The sequence below is a fragment of the Stigmatopora nigra genome, unplaced genomic scaffold (assembly GCF_051989575.1).
Source record: "Stigmatopora nigra isolate UIUO_SnigA unplaced genomic scaffold, RoL_Snig_1.1 HiC_scaffold_29, whole genome shotgun sequence".
NCBI lineage: Eukaryota > Metazoa > Chordata > Actinopteri > Syngnathiformes > Syngnathidae > Stigmatopora > Stigmatopora nigra.
The window spans coordinates 1,056,169-1,071,434 of NW_027551608.1; the positions used below are offsets into that span (position 1 = coordinate 1,056,169).

The 15,266-nt window shown below is 36.4% G+C and overlaps 2 protein-coding genes across 2 annotated transcripts in view; one reads left to right on the forward strand and one right to left on the reverse strand.

The window, feature by feature from the left end:
- Positions 1-654: 654 nt before the first annotated feature.
- LOC144192934 (anoctamin-1-like) lies at positions 655-5,256 on the forward strand. Its single transcript, XM_077711779.1, has 3 exons — positions 655-833; positions 1,662-1,767; positions 4,047-5,256. The coding sequence occupies exons 1-3, from the start codon at positions 688-690 to the stop codon at positions 4,254-4,256; spliced, it is 462 nt and encodes a 153-aa protein (XP_077567905.1). The 5' UTR covers positions 655-687; the 3' UTR covers positions 4,257-5,256.
- A 1,656-nt stretch (positions 5,257-6,912) lies between these two features.
- Positions 6,913-15,266, reverse strand: part of LOC144192933 (1-phosphatidylinositol 4,5-bisphosphate phosphodiesterase gamma-2-like) — a 30,544-nt gene continuing 22,190 nt past the window's right edge. The window contains exons 10-16 of the mRNA XM_077711777.1: positions 14,566-14,668; positions 14,161-14,364; positions 13,529-13,668; positions 12,954-13,062; positions 12,678-12,845; positions 8,775-8,863; positions 6,913-8,692 (exon numbers count right to left, since the gene is read on the reverse strand). Of these exons, the coding sequence (XP_077567903.1) occupies positions 8,531-8,692; positions 8,775-8,863; positions 12,678-12,845; positions 12,954-13,062; positions 13,529-13,668; positions 14,161-14,364; positions 14,566-14,668 (975 nt within the window). The 3' untranslated portion in view covers positions 6,913-8,530. The remainder of the gene's footprint in view (positions 8,693-8,774; positions 8,864-12,677; positions 12,846-12,953; positions 13,063-13,528; positions 13,669-14,160; positions 14,365-14,565; positions 14,669-15,266) is intronic.

Consider the following 15,266-nt stretch of genomic DNA (forward strand, 5'->3'; position numbering starts at 1 on the left):
ATATATATATATATATATATATATATATATATATATATATATATATATATATATATATATATATATATATATATATATATATATATATATATATATATATATATATATATATATATATATATATATATATATATATATATATATATATATATATATATATATATATATATATATATATATATATATATATATATATATATATATATATATATATATATATATATATATATATATATATATATATATATATATATATATATATATATATATATATATATATATATATATATATATATATATATATATATATATATATATATATATATATATATATATATATATATATATATATATATATATATATATATATATATATATATATATATATATATATATATATATATATATATATATATATATATATATATATATATATATATATATATATATATATATATATATATATATATATATATATATATATATATATATATATATATATATATATATATATATATATATATATATATATATATATATATATATTTAAAGCAGTCATACTGTGGAATTATAAAGCAGTCTGACCATTATTCTGTCCTTAATGTTTAATATGACCTTTAACAACATCTATGCACCTATAATTCCCAGGCATTTGTCATCTCCTTCACCTCAGACTTCATTCCTCGGATGGTCTACCAGTACATGTACAGCCCTGATGGAACCATGCATGGGTTCGTCAACCATACTCTATCCTATTTTAATGTCAGCCACTTCCAGGATGGGAAAGAGCCGTTAGTTCCGATGCAACTTGGTTATGCAGTTGAGATATGCAGGTGAGAACTTAGTCTCATTTTACAGTTGCTATCGCAAAATAGAATTGAAAACCAGAACAAATGTCTTCATTTTGTGTTTGGCTAACAACTACAGTGGTGGATATAAAGTATAAAATGCAATATCTAAAATGAAAGGACGACAATGACTATGGCGGAGTTGGTATATTGAATTATTTGGGACCGAAGGGTTAGAGGTTGGAATTCAGGCTACAACTACCCACTGTTGAAGTGGTCTTGTGCAAGGCACTGAAATCTCATTTGGCCAATTGGTTTGCAGCCCCTTGTTTGGCAGCAGAACCATTCATTTTCAGAACCGATTTTCCTCACAAGGGTTGCGGGCGGTGCTGGAGTCTATCCCAGCTAAGTATGGGGACCAGGTGGGGGACACCCTGATTTGGTGAGCAGCCAATCGCAGGACACCGCAGCAGAACCATTGTAGAGTAAATGTATAGGTTAATGGGTACTAATGGAAGGCACTAACATGTGCACTATGAGAACTCCCTGTTACAATGAATAAGCAGATGAATTGTACAATTGTCATTCAACTGTGAGAACAATATAAGACTAGTATTTATTTTTTCTGACAATTCTAGTAAGACCAGGACCTATTGTAATTAATGACCGTGAAATATAGTCCGATATATCGCAGTTTTTTTTAGGTGGCATGAACATATTTTTGTCATTTGATTCATATTGCGAGATTAATTGGTTTAGATTATCAAGGCAGATACTCTTACTGAGGATTTAACTTACTGGTGATGCTCTGACATAGTTGTTCAAACAGCATGAAAATAATGAAGTATTAACAAAATCTGCTTGTTTTTCTAGATACAAGGACTACAGAGAACCGCCCTGGTCAACAACTCCATATGAGATTTCTAAGGAATTCTGGACAGTTCTGGCAATTCGTCTGGGCTTTGTAATTATTTTTCAGGTGATTCTGTTTATGTTTATTAACTATTTTATATATTTAAATGAACATACAGTAGGGCAGCCCAGTGGATGAGTGGGTAGCGTGTTGACCTCACAGTTCTGGGGTCTTTGGTTTGATCCTGGAGGGATAGAGGGAGAGAAGGAAGGAACGGAATAAGAAAGGTAGGAAGGAAGGAAGTTGGAAGAAGGAAAAAGGAAAGGAAGGAAGTTAGGAAGAAGGAAAATGGAAAGGAAGGAAGCAAAGAAGGAAGTTAGGAAGAAGGAAAAGGGAAGGAATGAAGGAAGGAAGAAATCAAGGGAGGAATATCAAGAAAAAAGGGCATGAGATGACAAACTGGCGATGGAGAGAAGCAATTACCGCATGCATGAACTTTATGTCACCAATACTGTCCTTTTTGGCACCTTCAGAGTCTTATTCTAGTCCACTTTCACAGCAGGGAGAAAGACAATTAACTACAATTCTTTTACGACAAACTTTTTTTTCCTGTCAAAATGGGAACGGATCAACTGATGGTGTAGGGCAGGGGCTGCAGACCCAAAATGTTGAAAGACACAATGGCCGGAAAAAATAAAAAGGATCTGTTCCTGGAGCCGAAAAAAATGAAAAGCCGTATAATGAAGGCAACACATGCTGTATGTATTTATATTAGCCGAATATCAAAATGGCTAAGTTCAATACAAATACTTCATGAGCATTTCATGATGCTATGTTTACTTTCCCTGCAGTGCATTCTGTAGAGACTGATGCACCATGTGACGGCTCTGATGTACGATGCTGCCTTGATTTTAACTTCATTACAATAGAACAGAAGTAATGCAACCAGACTGTTTCCTCTTTTCTAACTGGGTAGCAGATGTGGCATACTTTACCGGGAAATGTCTTTCCACGTGACTCTTTGTTAATTGAAAACTCACTACAAAGCGAACATTCAGGCAATCCTTCTGATAGAACTGAAATAAAACTTCAGGAGCAGGTTAAGAAAAAGTGACCTCAATTTAATAGGAAATAGATTTATTACCAGACTGCAGGATGGGGAGAAAACTCGATCAGCTGTGAACACGCTCACAGTCTGTCGTCCTTGCAACTCTCTCTCTCCGAATGAACAGCGGGTCAGTCTTTACATAGGAAGACAGGGTAATATTTCTAAGACAGCGATGTAAGACAGAGTTTATGTAAACAAAACTAATATGGCTAGATTTGCAGGGCTAAATTGTATGCAAACACAATATTTTATAGCTCACACAAACTGCCGCAGCCTATCTAATATTGCGCAATTCGAACAAACAGTTACAAAGCGAACATGTGATGGCCACATCACACAATACAAGCAAACAATTGCAAACCCTGTTAGTCAGCCTATCTTGCATTTCGCGATGCGAACAAACAATTGCAAGGCCAGCTAGTTAGCCTATCTTACATTCCACAATCTTAACAAACAATTGTAAAGCGAGTTCGCCAGTCTATCCTATATTCTACGATCTTAACAAACAATTGTAAAATGAGTTTGGCCACATTGTGCGACATGAACAAATAATTATTAAGCCAGTTGGCCCGTCTATCACACACCTACCACATTGGCAATGAAGGTTGAAATATTTGGTCCAATAAACGTTGAATCCTGTTTCCTTTGTTATTTTCTCTTTTTCACATGAGACTCATTATCCATCACATGGTCGCGAGTTTGTTCACAAAAGGAAGCTGCCCAGTATTCGGCCTTTCTGACAGAACAGTGGTTCTTAATCTGGGTTCGATTGAACTCTTGGTGGAGACTCTGCCGCGGAGATCAAGTCACATCGACTCATCATGAGTGTTCACGATAAAATATCCTGCTTGACCATCACTGGCTGCAGATGATCACGTGCCATTGCTTGGCCAACAAGTGTTGCGAGGAATTTATATATCTTGAATTTGGAAAAAAATCATAACACTGTTATATATATATGCGCCGTCACAATACTGTGCCACAACTTTAGCCAGACATTCATTTTCCACCAAAGATTTAATGATGAGACCTGCAATGTCATTGCCTCGCTTCCCACTGGTAACATTTTTAATTCTGACGAGCTGTGCTAAATTACTTTCGTCCACCATTACAGAGTTAAATATTAATTTTTTTATTTTGCTCCTGATCTCTTCCTCCATCACTTCAGAAATAGGAGTGATCAAGTCGTTTTGTATTTTGCCCGATGTGCCACTAATAAGTAAAGTCATTTTCACTTTTAGACATGGTCACTGTTTCATAGGACCTTTAAAGACTATTTCTCTATCATTTTTTTCAGAACGTTGTCATGCTGATGAATGACCTTGTGGACTGGCTAATTCCAGACATCCCCAAAGACATCAGCCTCCAGATCCACAAGGAGAAGATTTTATTGGTAGATCTGTTTATGAAAGAAGAGCGAGTAAAGAGCAACCTTGAGAGCAGTGCTTCAGGAGTGAATAAGCAAAACAGAAACAACAACACAACCTCACAACTGTATTTGGACTGATAAATACACACCAATCAGAACTACTTTGGTAATTAAATAAATTTTGGCTTAGTTGGTCACATTCTTACGTAGCCACGAGTGGAAAGTGTCCAAAAACAATTTTACAATAAAAACAAACTTTGGGGGTAGAAACCCACTCAATATCTGCTAATTACATTTACTTTGTAATGGAAGTATTTTAGAATAATGTAACAAAAAATTAAATACAACAAAATTCACTTGAATGTAGATCAATTATTTTAGATCCATTATTTTTTATGAATTCTCAAAATGCAGGTTAAACAAAAAAACTACTTAGTTATAGGATGGAAGTAGTGAATATAATTTGCTGGGAGTGCTTGTTATTTGCCACCGATCGACATGCTGTTTGGAGCAACACTCGATTTGCAAATTTGACTTGTTTAACTAAAAGAACAACGAGACACCAAAGCTCTGCCGGACACTTACAAGTAACGGTGCGCTCCAAAACATTTGGAGAAACCCGACTAGAGTTAGAATTCAACGAGCAAGTGCGCAGGGAAATGGAGCGCCACAACAAAAAGGTAAAGAAAAAAATAGGGAAATCTTAAAAAGTTTGATAGAACGTCATTTCTTTTTGGGCAAGCAGGAACTTTGATTTCGGGAACACGATGAAAGCGCTGCCTCCCCAAACAAAGGAAATTATGTGGAACTTCTTTCTCTTATTGCTGAGAAAAACACGGATTTACATTTTCACCTGTCCACTAATAAATTCCACCTTTGATTGTAGGTAGACTGCCTGTGCAGGCATCTTAATTTTCTCTAAACATTCCAATGATTAATATGGCCGCTGGCTATATGTCAAGAGAGTTTTGGAAACTGAAAGTGTTTTTTATTGTATACATATTCTTAATAACATTACTTAAGCATGTATTATATTCAGAATGCGTCCAAGAAATTCATTGGAATATGTATTTTTTTCCTTTTATGGCATTCATATATGTACTCTGCCTAATAAATCCAATTCCAGACAAAAATGTAATTGAATATGATTTTATTATCAATAGGAGAAATTAGTTGGGTTCAAATCCAGGTCAAGTCCATCTGTCTGTATGTATATGTCTACGTATATATGTATATGTGCAGCGGCGGTCCGTTAATTTCCTAGCCTTTGATAGGTTCATAAATAATTACCCTTCTGATGTAATGATCAATCACTGCAGGCAGACATCTTATTCAATTTTTGACATTTAATTAAATAGATTGCATACATGGATGAGGACCTTAAGGGAAGATACATCAAAGCAACAAGACTTCCCCCTTAACTTTAAAGCATCCTCCCGAACAGTAATCACCGTACGGCTTTTTAGGCCATAAATCAAAACAATTACAAGGTTATTGATTAATTCAAGATGCGTAAGCAAAAACAACATCTGTAACCAAAATAACAATCAAGGTATTTTAACAATAACAAAACAGGAAACTAAAACCAACCCTCATTTGGATTAAAACAATCACGCCTTCATTTGACATAACAATCATATAACAATTACATAAAGAAGCCCGTCACGAGGTATGCACACTATACGAGTGTTATGGAAGTGGCAGATAGCCGTATCTGCTGGAAGCCCGACCTTGGCTGCTTGCTGCCCAGACTGGGTAAAATGTCGGATAAACAATCCTTTGATAAGCCGTCCTCGTGACAGAACCAGACGACTGTTTATGACCCCGAGCACTTTTTCGAAAAATAGAATAAACCCAACAGCCTTCAGCGAATCAATCCAAATCTCAAAAACTATTTTATGGCTATAAAACCTCTACTGCAGGTACAGCTTGCAACAATATCATCAATAATAACCTCATACAATTGAAATATTATTTAGGAATACAGCCATATTTTACATACCAAAAATCATTTTTTACCTGTAAACAATACCCATCATCCTTTCTTTCCTCCTACTTTTCTATCGCCATCGAAACTAATGCTGAAAGTCAAGCCTTTCCTGTCGTATTTCTGGCAAACGTTTTTATTCAAGTTAGTGCTGAAAATGTTTGTTCCCGGTTGTGACAGGCTGGCTTGCTTTGGAATTGACCAACCTTTCTTAATGATGTCCACCTTTTTTTTGAAAGTCCCTCTTGAAAATGGCTTTAACAGTAAATCTGCAAACAAATCAATTTCATTGTACAGCTCGCTCCAGGTAGTTTGGTAGCTCTGGCTAGTCCACTCAATCACTAGCCAATCATAATTTGTGAAAGCGATGACATATCCCTACGCCTGCGAGAAGGCAATGACGTACGTGTATGTGTGTATATAGATATAGATGGATATATATATATATATATATATATATATATATATATATATATATATATAGATATAGATGGATATGTATATATATGGATGTATATATTTATATATATATATATATATATATATATATATATATATATATATATATATATATATATATATATATATATATATATATATATATATATATATATATATATATATATATATATATATATATAATATATATATATAGATATAGATGGATATGTATATATATGGATGTATATATATATATATATATATATATATATATATATATATATATATATATATATATATATATATATATATATATATATATATATATATATATATATATATATATATATATATATATATTATATATACGTGAATGGGGACCGGGACCACCCGCGATAAGTGAATTTCCGCAAAGTAGGGATTCCCCTTCAAAAATGCTTAATTTGAATTTAATTCCAAAAAAAATAAAAATTAATTAAAAAAAAAATCCCCCCCCCCTTGTAAAAACTAAAATATGTTGTTTCAACGTAATATTTGTATTTATTTTTTTTCCCCAAAAAATCTGTGAAGCTCTAAGATTTAAGAGATTTAAGTGATAAATGTGTCAAAGTATTAATAATTGTGAAGTGCAATATCTTCCGTGGGATGACATTTATACATATTAAGAAATAGAAAGAAAGAAGCCACTTGACTTATTTGGTTTGGCTGCAAGGAAGAGGACAGCATGGGGCAATTCTCATTATTATCATTCTGACCCATTGCTTACATTCTCCTTTTTATTGATGAAAAAGATGACCCTAGTTACAAAACAGGTGTTTGCCTCTGAAGGATTAGGGAGCAAGCAGGGACGACACTTTATGAACTTGTCTGTGTTTTTTGGATGTGGGTGGAACATTAGTACATTGAAGCAACACATGTAGCAATATCTAATGGAGTAATATTCTGGAGCAACTTTGGTGAGTTTACCACTTTTCGTTCATCTGCAATACAAAGCAAGTCACAGCAAATATATAATAATCACAATCAAAGAGAGTAATACTGATGAACATAATACAGTGGAGATATGAGTAAAATTTCGCGCAAATATTTATCTTGAGATACAAGAAAATTTAGATATATGAGCATACAGCGGACGCGAGAGGCTGCTCATTTAGAACATCACGGGCACTGTCTCTCTTCCTGCAACTCCCTCATGTAATGTCTCCATGAGCACTGGGCGGAGCCTTGCATCTTTTTCAGTGTTTTTTTTCCATTAGACAGTGCAAATGGTGGATCGATCGCTAATACGAGAGTAGTATATACTACTTCTCGTTGGCAAGTGGTCGTGCGTTATCCAATTGTGAGGACATTTTCATTCATCATTTTTTGAATATTTTGAGGGATAAATCAAACAACCCTCGATAGGTTGCATCTGAAGGTCAGGGGGGAGGCTGGTTGGGCAAATAGAGCCAACCCGGGAGAAGAAAGGTATCAAAATTTAAAACACATTTTGAATTAAGTTTAGTGTTTAGTTAGTATTTATTTTTGAGTGTGTCTGCATCATAGTCCAAGTTCATTTAAATTTGTTTATGTTATTTTATGTGTGTTGCCATGCAAAAAGTCTCCCCCCCTCTTGGTCCCTTTCTCTCTCCCCTCCGAGAAATCAGTCTAATTTTAGTACTATTAAACACATTTTAGTACTATTAAACCATTAGTTATTTGTTACTTTGTTAATAGATGGCGAATTATAACAAATAAAAATGTTTTTCCAATCCAATGTCCTGTTTTTGGTGTTTTTTTCTGAGGGTTGGAAAGAATTAAGTTGTTTTACGTTCATTTCTATGGGAAACGTTCATTTGAGTTAAGAGTAAATCGACATACGAGCTCAGTCCCGGAACAAATAAAGATCATATCTCGAGGTACCACTGTAATGTCCTAATTACTAATTTAGGAAGAGGGAAACTCCTAGGAACTACTGTAGCATTTTGTTCAATAGGCAAAAGAATTACATGTGTTCACTTGGATTTGAGGATTCTTTAACTAACTGACTGGACGTAGAGGAGAGTTTCATGTTTGCTTGTGTGTTGTCCAGAAGTCCTTCACAGCTGAGCTCTACTTTATTCTTCTTCATTTGACTGGCGGAAGAATACAGCTCTTCTTCTGTGTTCTTAGAGGCATGACAAAAATGTCAGCATAATGCGAAACAGGTACACTATTTGCAGTACACTATGATTAGTTAGTCTCTTTACCTCTGGCTGTAGTACTTTTATATCAACCAACAAAGAGGCTAGTTCTAAGTTTTCATTGTATCCATTCTTCAACGGCACCGAGCGATAACCTTAAAAAATAAATCATTTAAAAAGGTTAAAACTATTGTTATGAATTATTTGCTGTAACAATTATTAACTTAAAGGTTTGTTTACCAAAATGCTAGCCACTAATTTGATCATTGTGTCTGGGCACAGGCTTCACAACAATGTGTGAAAAAGAGCAGGTAACCCTGGGTGTTTGTTGTGTAAACAAATTAGCTGTGTTCTGGCAGTTGTGAAGCTTTTACTAAATTGATCATTCCAACAAATAGTTAGGTTAACTGCCACTTTGGGCGGAGGCAAAGAAGGCTTTAAGAAAGAAGTTAGAACAAGAATCTCGCCTTTTTCGAGCCAATAAAGAGAAGGTCATAGAAGCTTCAATGATGTCTTCCCTATGTTTTTGTTAACAATTGTTTCACCAGATTTTTCAGAACAAAGCAAAGAACACCCCGCACTGTTAACATAACACATCTAACACATACAATTTCTTCAAAGTCTGATGAACAAAAAGATCCCATTGTGAGGATTGTAATGATGGATGAACAGAAGACAATTGACTGATACTATCTTTGAGATCTGCCGATGGCAATCGACATATTAGCACCACTGTTCTGCTGGGAAATGCCATTTTAATAGGCAAGACATTTGGGGCATGATGAGAGATGTCAAAATGCAAAATTCATTGAGGTGAAATCCAATACATGGAGTGTGTGATTGCACAGCATGTGACGACATGCATTGCGCTTTGCATGGTTGTATTTGCTTGTCCTATGCGAACCAATGGCTTTTCTGGTTAAATCTATGCAGAGGCAAAGGATTTTGTGGGAATTAATAAATGTTCTATCCCTCTCACGCTCTCTGACCCAATTGCTGTCACAATAAAAAAAATTATCGGTCGCTATCGATAATTATCGCAATAACTATCACATTTTTCTTTGAAATTTTTAAGCTTCAAAGTTCTTTGAATTAGTAAATGAATGACTTTATTCATTACTGTGACCACCACTTAGCAGCTTCTACATTTGCAGCTTCAGTACATCACATTTTTTTAATCTTAAGGATAAAGAAAGTTCATAAAAATGTCAAAATCCACACTGTAACCCGGAGGCAGAAGACAGGATAAAAGATGGCTAAAGTCAGAGCTCTGCTTTTTCTTCGGCGCTGATTTGAGAAAGAACAATAACGTGCCAAAAATTATCTTGCCCATTCCTGTTTTTTTGCGAGTGAATTCCGCATCGCGCGTGGAGAAGGAATACCAAGCCTAGTCCAGCTTTGTTTGGATTTTGAGTCACTGTTGAAAATGCCATCTAAATATTTATGTTCCTAGAAATGCTAAAGGTGTATATATGTGTGTGTGTGTATATATATGTATATATATATATATACATATATATATATATATATATATATATATATATATATATATATATATATATATATATATATATATATATATATATATATATATATATATATATATATATATATATATATATATATATATATATATATATATATATATATATATATATATATATATATATATATATATATATATATATATATATATATATATATATATATATATATATATATATATATATATATATATATATATATATATATATATATGTGCATATGCATATACATATACATACAGACAGACAGACATACACACGTCCGGCTCAATGCTCTCCAGTTTGTTCGTTTCTGTCAAAATGGGTCCACACCTCTCTTCCTCTATTACACTGAACACTGGCTCACCGCGAGGCTGTGTACTGAGTCCCCTCCTGTACTCCCTGTACACATTCAACTGCCCACCAGCCCACCAGTCAAACTCTATCATCAAATTCGCCGATGACACCACTGTGATCGGACTCATCTCAGGCGGGGATGAGTTGGCTTACAGAGACGAAGTCGAAAAACTGTCTTTTTGGTGCTCGGCGAACAATCTTACACTAAATACCACAAAGACTAAAGAAATTATCCTGGACTTTCGCAAGCGCAGCACGAACCTGGCCCGACTCCTCATTAACGGAGTATGTGTAGACAGGGTCCAATCCTTCAAATTTCTGGGAGTCCATGTCACGGATAGGCTCTCCTGGTCTACAAACACCACAGTGGTCGTGAAGAAGGCCCAGAAACAACTCCACTTTCTCAGGGTACTGAGAAGGGACAAATTGGACACCAAGCTTCTGGCAACCTTCTACAGAGCCACTGTGGAGAGCATCCTGACTTACGGCATTACAGTGTGGTATGCCGGAAGCATGGCAGCAGACAAAAAAGCAATGCAGAGGGTGATAAACACTGCCCAGAAGATCGTCGGCTGCTCTCTGCCATCACAAGAAGACACTGCCAACCCCCGGTACCTCAGAAGAGCCGGGTCCATTGTTGGGGACCCATACCATCCTGGACACGGCCTGTTCCAGTTGCTTCCATCTGGCAGACGCTACAGGTCCTACAAAGCACGGACAAACAGGCTCAAGGACAGCTTTTTCCCAACAGCCATCAGGACTCTGAACCTGCAGCAACACGTGACGTGACGACAACATAAATGCCTTCTATGAAATTAAGTTGCAATGAAGTAACAGGAAGTTTGTTTGGTGTGGATCTGCCTTCCACAGGCTGACTGAAGGAGGGTAAGTATAAAGACTGAGAGAGGTAAGTGATCCATCTTATTCTTGTTGGCATCGGTGAGGCAACTTGCAGTCGCCGGATTGATGGCGCGCAAGGCGGAGAGCTAACAAGTATGAATATGCCATAAATAAATGTCATAAATGTGTCTTGCCTGGGAAGACGAACTTGTGGAGAAGCACTATACAATTTCGTCATACGCTGCTGAGGGTATGATGACTACTAGTCTTTTTTGTCAGTCAATGAGGACGACAATACCTATGTCTGATTTTTCAATGCTCCCGCCGCGCTCCCGCCAGGCTCCTGCACAATTCCAGCTTGTTCCTGGACGTCACTGCGTGGATGCAATAGCCATGCAGCCCCGCTTGTTTTCTCCTCGATACCTCTCGTCCTCCTGTTTCCGGTTTGGTATCGCTTCCATTTCCTAAGTCCTCGTCATTTTGTATAGATCCCGTCTGAGTTATTAAAGATGCCTCGACACAGCGTGATCGTAACACTCTTAACCAATCAATAACTTCTTCCGGGATGAGCATTGTTCACGTTATAGAGAACTAAGAGTATGCGGACGGGTGTCTTGAACATTACCTGCACTGCTGACGTTCAGTGAATTGTGTTTGCTCTCAGTGTGCCTGATGTGCATTAATAGGTACAGTTAAAATTCACAGAAGGGTGACTTCACTTGGCTCTTTTAGAGGGTAGGCTTGGTGTTCTTCTGTATCTCATAATCGTTCATTTTGGCTGTGTTGTATTCCTTTCACTTTCATGCTCTTTGTGTGTCACTCAGTACCTATCACTGCTAATTGGTTAGCTCACCATCTTTTTCATCTCCTGGACATTGGCATGAAACTAGTTCTCACGTCATATCAGCGCCTACATTCTTTTCGGGGTGCGAGTAGTGGTTTGTGACTACGTGTGCCCTATGTCTGACCAGAAACCATTTTAGGGTGTAGCTTCCCTTTTGCCCAGTGTCAGCTGTGATAAGCTCCACCAACACCTACGTGGATGCACGGTACGGAAGATGAATCTAAATTTGTATGTTTTGTGGGGGAGGGGGAGCATCGGATTAATTTTGGGAATGGGAATAAATTAAAAAAAACTTTACCTTAGAGAGCAAGAGAGACAGAGATTGCGACACACAGAGGGGCAGATAGAGATGAATACAGAGAGAGAAACATACAGAGAGAGAGAAAGTTTACAGTTAGTTCTCACCTGAACAAATACCTTTAACTGGAAACGTGGCTTGAGCAAGGAAGTTGGGATCTGAAAACATGTCTTCCTCATTCACCACAAAGCGCAGGAAAGTGAGCTCAGGTTCGTACACTTCAAAACACACAGGCTGTGTTGTGGCTTTCCACACTGGGTTCAGACCATTATCCCCTACAAACATCATAACGACAGACATGCCGTATATTTAACTGTTGTTATATGACATGTTGTAAGTCTTAATATGTTCTAATTAAATACATCCAATTTATCATTGCCTACTATAGACCGTGGTCTTTGACTTTGCTTCAGTTTGACCGCATAGTTCGATTTCCACAAAAGGACTGGAAATCGAACGTCCAAGCTTTGGCAGGTGTCTGGCAGCAATTACCTGCAAAATATAGAGTATAAGCTAAATTAAGCTTGCTTAAAACTAATTTGAATTCACGTCATCATTATTGTGCCCGCGTGTGTGAATCTTTTTTTTTCAAACACCCAGGTCACACAAAGGAAGGAGAGTCAGAAAGGACTCATGTATAATCACGTTAAAGGTCACAAATAAAAACCACAAAACCCCAACAAAACATGACACAAAATGCCTGTGATTCCCCACTAATAGAAATTAGACTTTCTAATACGCCTTTGCTCATATTTTTGTCATCACATCCATAATACCAATCAGGGATGGTGAAAGTTTAAAACATTTTCTTCAAAAGCTAATTTGTATGTCTGACAAGTCTACGAGGAACTTGAATGAATACTCATTACTTGGGTTAAGAATGAGAAATGCCGAAATATTTTTAGCGTGAGAAATTCATTCTGTGAAATGAATGTATTTGATTATGTGATCAACATACCCTAATTACAATGTTGTACTTGACGTCTTTCTTCGCCTGGTGAGGATCATAGCAATCAGAACGCATCAGTTCCGGTTGTAAAACGTAACCAGTGTGTCCATTTATACTGAACAGAGCATGATTCATCTGTGTGTATTTATCTGGAGGGATCATATAATTCAATAAATTGTTAATTGGTTTAATGTGGTGCGAATTTTGTGTACTTGTGTGAAGAGCCACCAAGTTCAGAATTTGGATTGTTTTGTAAAACCAATAGCAAAGAAATAACATAGTAATAAATGTAACTCAATAGTTCATATTTCAGTTTTCACTCTCGCAGTTTGGCTGAGTACCAGAACTTGTGTTGCATCACAATCAGCCAGTTCTCCTAATAAGGGTGTCCGTCTCATTGGCACATATGGTGCATATTTAAAAAAAAATATGGAAACCAGTGCGATCAAACAATTGCCTATTTGAGATAAGATCATTCAAAATGTCATTTTTGACTTACAGAATGTTTTGCATGAAACAGTGGAAACATTAAATAATTTTCATGAAAGCAAACAACATTCACAGTTATAGTTTTAAAAACCTTAGTGACCATGGCTTTTAAAATTATACAACGTTTAGCTTAACCAAGATACAACTATCACCTGGTGTCTGAAAATTAAGAGCCACCATCTGACAGCCATTTTCCCAAAGAGGGTATGGGTCATAGTTGGAGGACTCCACACGCTGGCCTTTAGGATAGATCCGACTAAGAGCCGTCTGATTGTACTGCAGGAAACTCCTGGAAAGGCTCTTTCCAGGTGTCTTATTCTCAACAAAAGAGCGGACTTCTTTGCAGTTGTAGTAGTCTGCAAAAACAGTAAAGTTTATGATCTTCACACTGCATGCAGTTCAGATTTTTAATAACTTCATGAACTGTTTGCAACTTTCTACAGTTGCTGTATTATTTGATGCAACTAATCCAACTAAACTAAAATGATTAATTTGGTAGCTAGTTACCATATGATGGAAAAACATTTTCCACATTTTTTAAAACTGCATGCATTTACCAAAACGATCCTTTTCCTTGCTTCGTGGCTGGCAGTAGACCACAAGATCTGACATCTCGATAGCAACCTCTGCTTTCTTTTCCACTTCCCCTTGCTTCTTTATCTGAGGTTAGACAAAAATGTCACTTATTTGTACAGTTGTACATCGACTTAGAAAAATAATTGGTTCCAGAACAATTTTTTTTTAAACTTGAACTTTTTGTAAGGAGAGCTGTACTTTATATGTAACTTCTGTAATTTGTTCCACACTCCTCAAAAAACTACCAACTAAACCCTTTAAAAATGAACAATGTCCCACCTTTGGATAAAAGATGTGAGAAACAGAAAAAAATGAAAGAAAATGATAGGAAAATTATTTATTAATGTAATTAAATGAGTCACATAAGTGACAAATCCCAGACATCCACAAACCTAGATCACCATCATCAAAAAGGAAAGGGCGGCATGGGGCCTGGAGGAAGGCATGCACACTGTCCAAAACATGAATCAAACCTGAATGTCCATAAGAAAAAAATCAAGGCAGGGAGGGCACAGTGGGGCTTCGAAAAATAGTCTGGCCGGTCAGGCAGTTGTACATTATGGCCCGTGAGGAAGCGCTGGGCTGGCTGGTCCCGCGGTTGTCCGGTCGAAGACCGTCCCACTTCTCCTTCCTCTCGGTTCTCACTGGCACCTCCAGGAGAATGGCGTAGCCTGACCATTGT

What these genes read in the sequence shown, in the direction of transcription:
- LOC144192934 (XM_077711779.1), top strand. Translation starts at nt 688, where the DNA reads ATGGTCTACCAGTACATGTACAGCCCTGATGGAACCATGCATGGGTTC. An exon ending in TATGCAGTTGAGATATGCAG is followed by an intron (nt 834 to 1,661) that starts GTGAGAACTTAG and finishes TTGTTTTTCTAG; the next exon opens with ATACAAGGACTACAGAGAAC. An exon ending in GCTTTGTAATTATTTTTCAG is followed by an intron (nt 1,768 to 4,046) that starts GTGATTCTGTTT and finishes CATTTTTTTCAG; the next exon opens with AACGTTGTCATGCTGATGAA.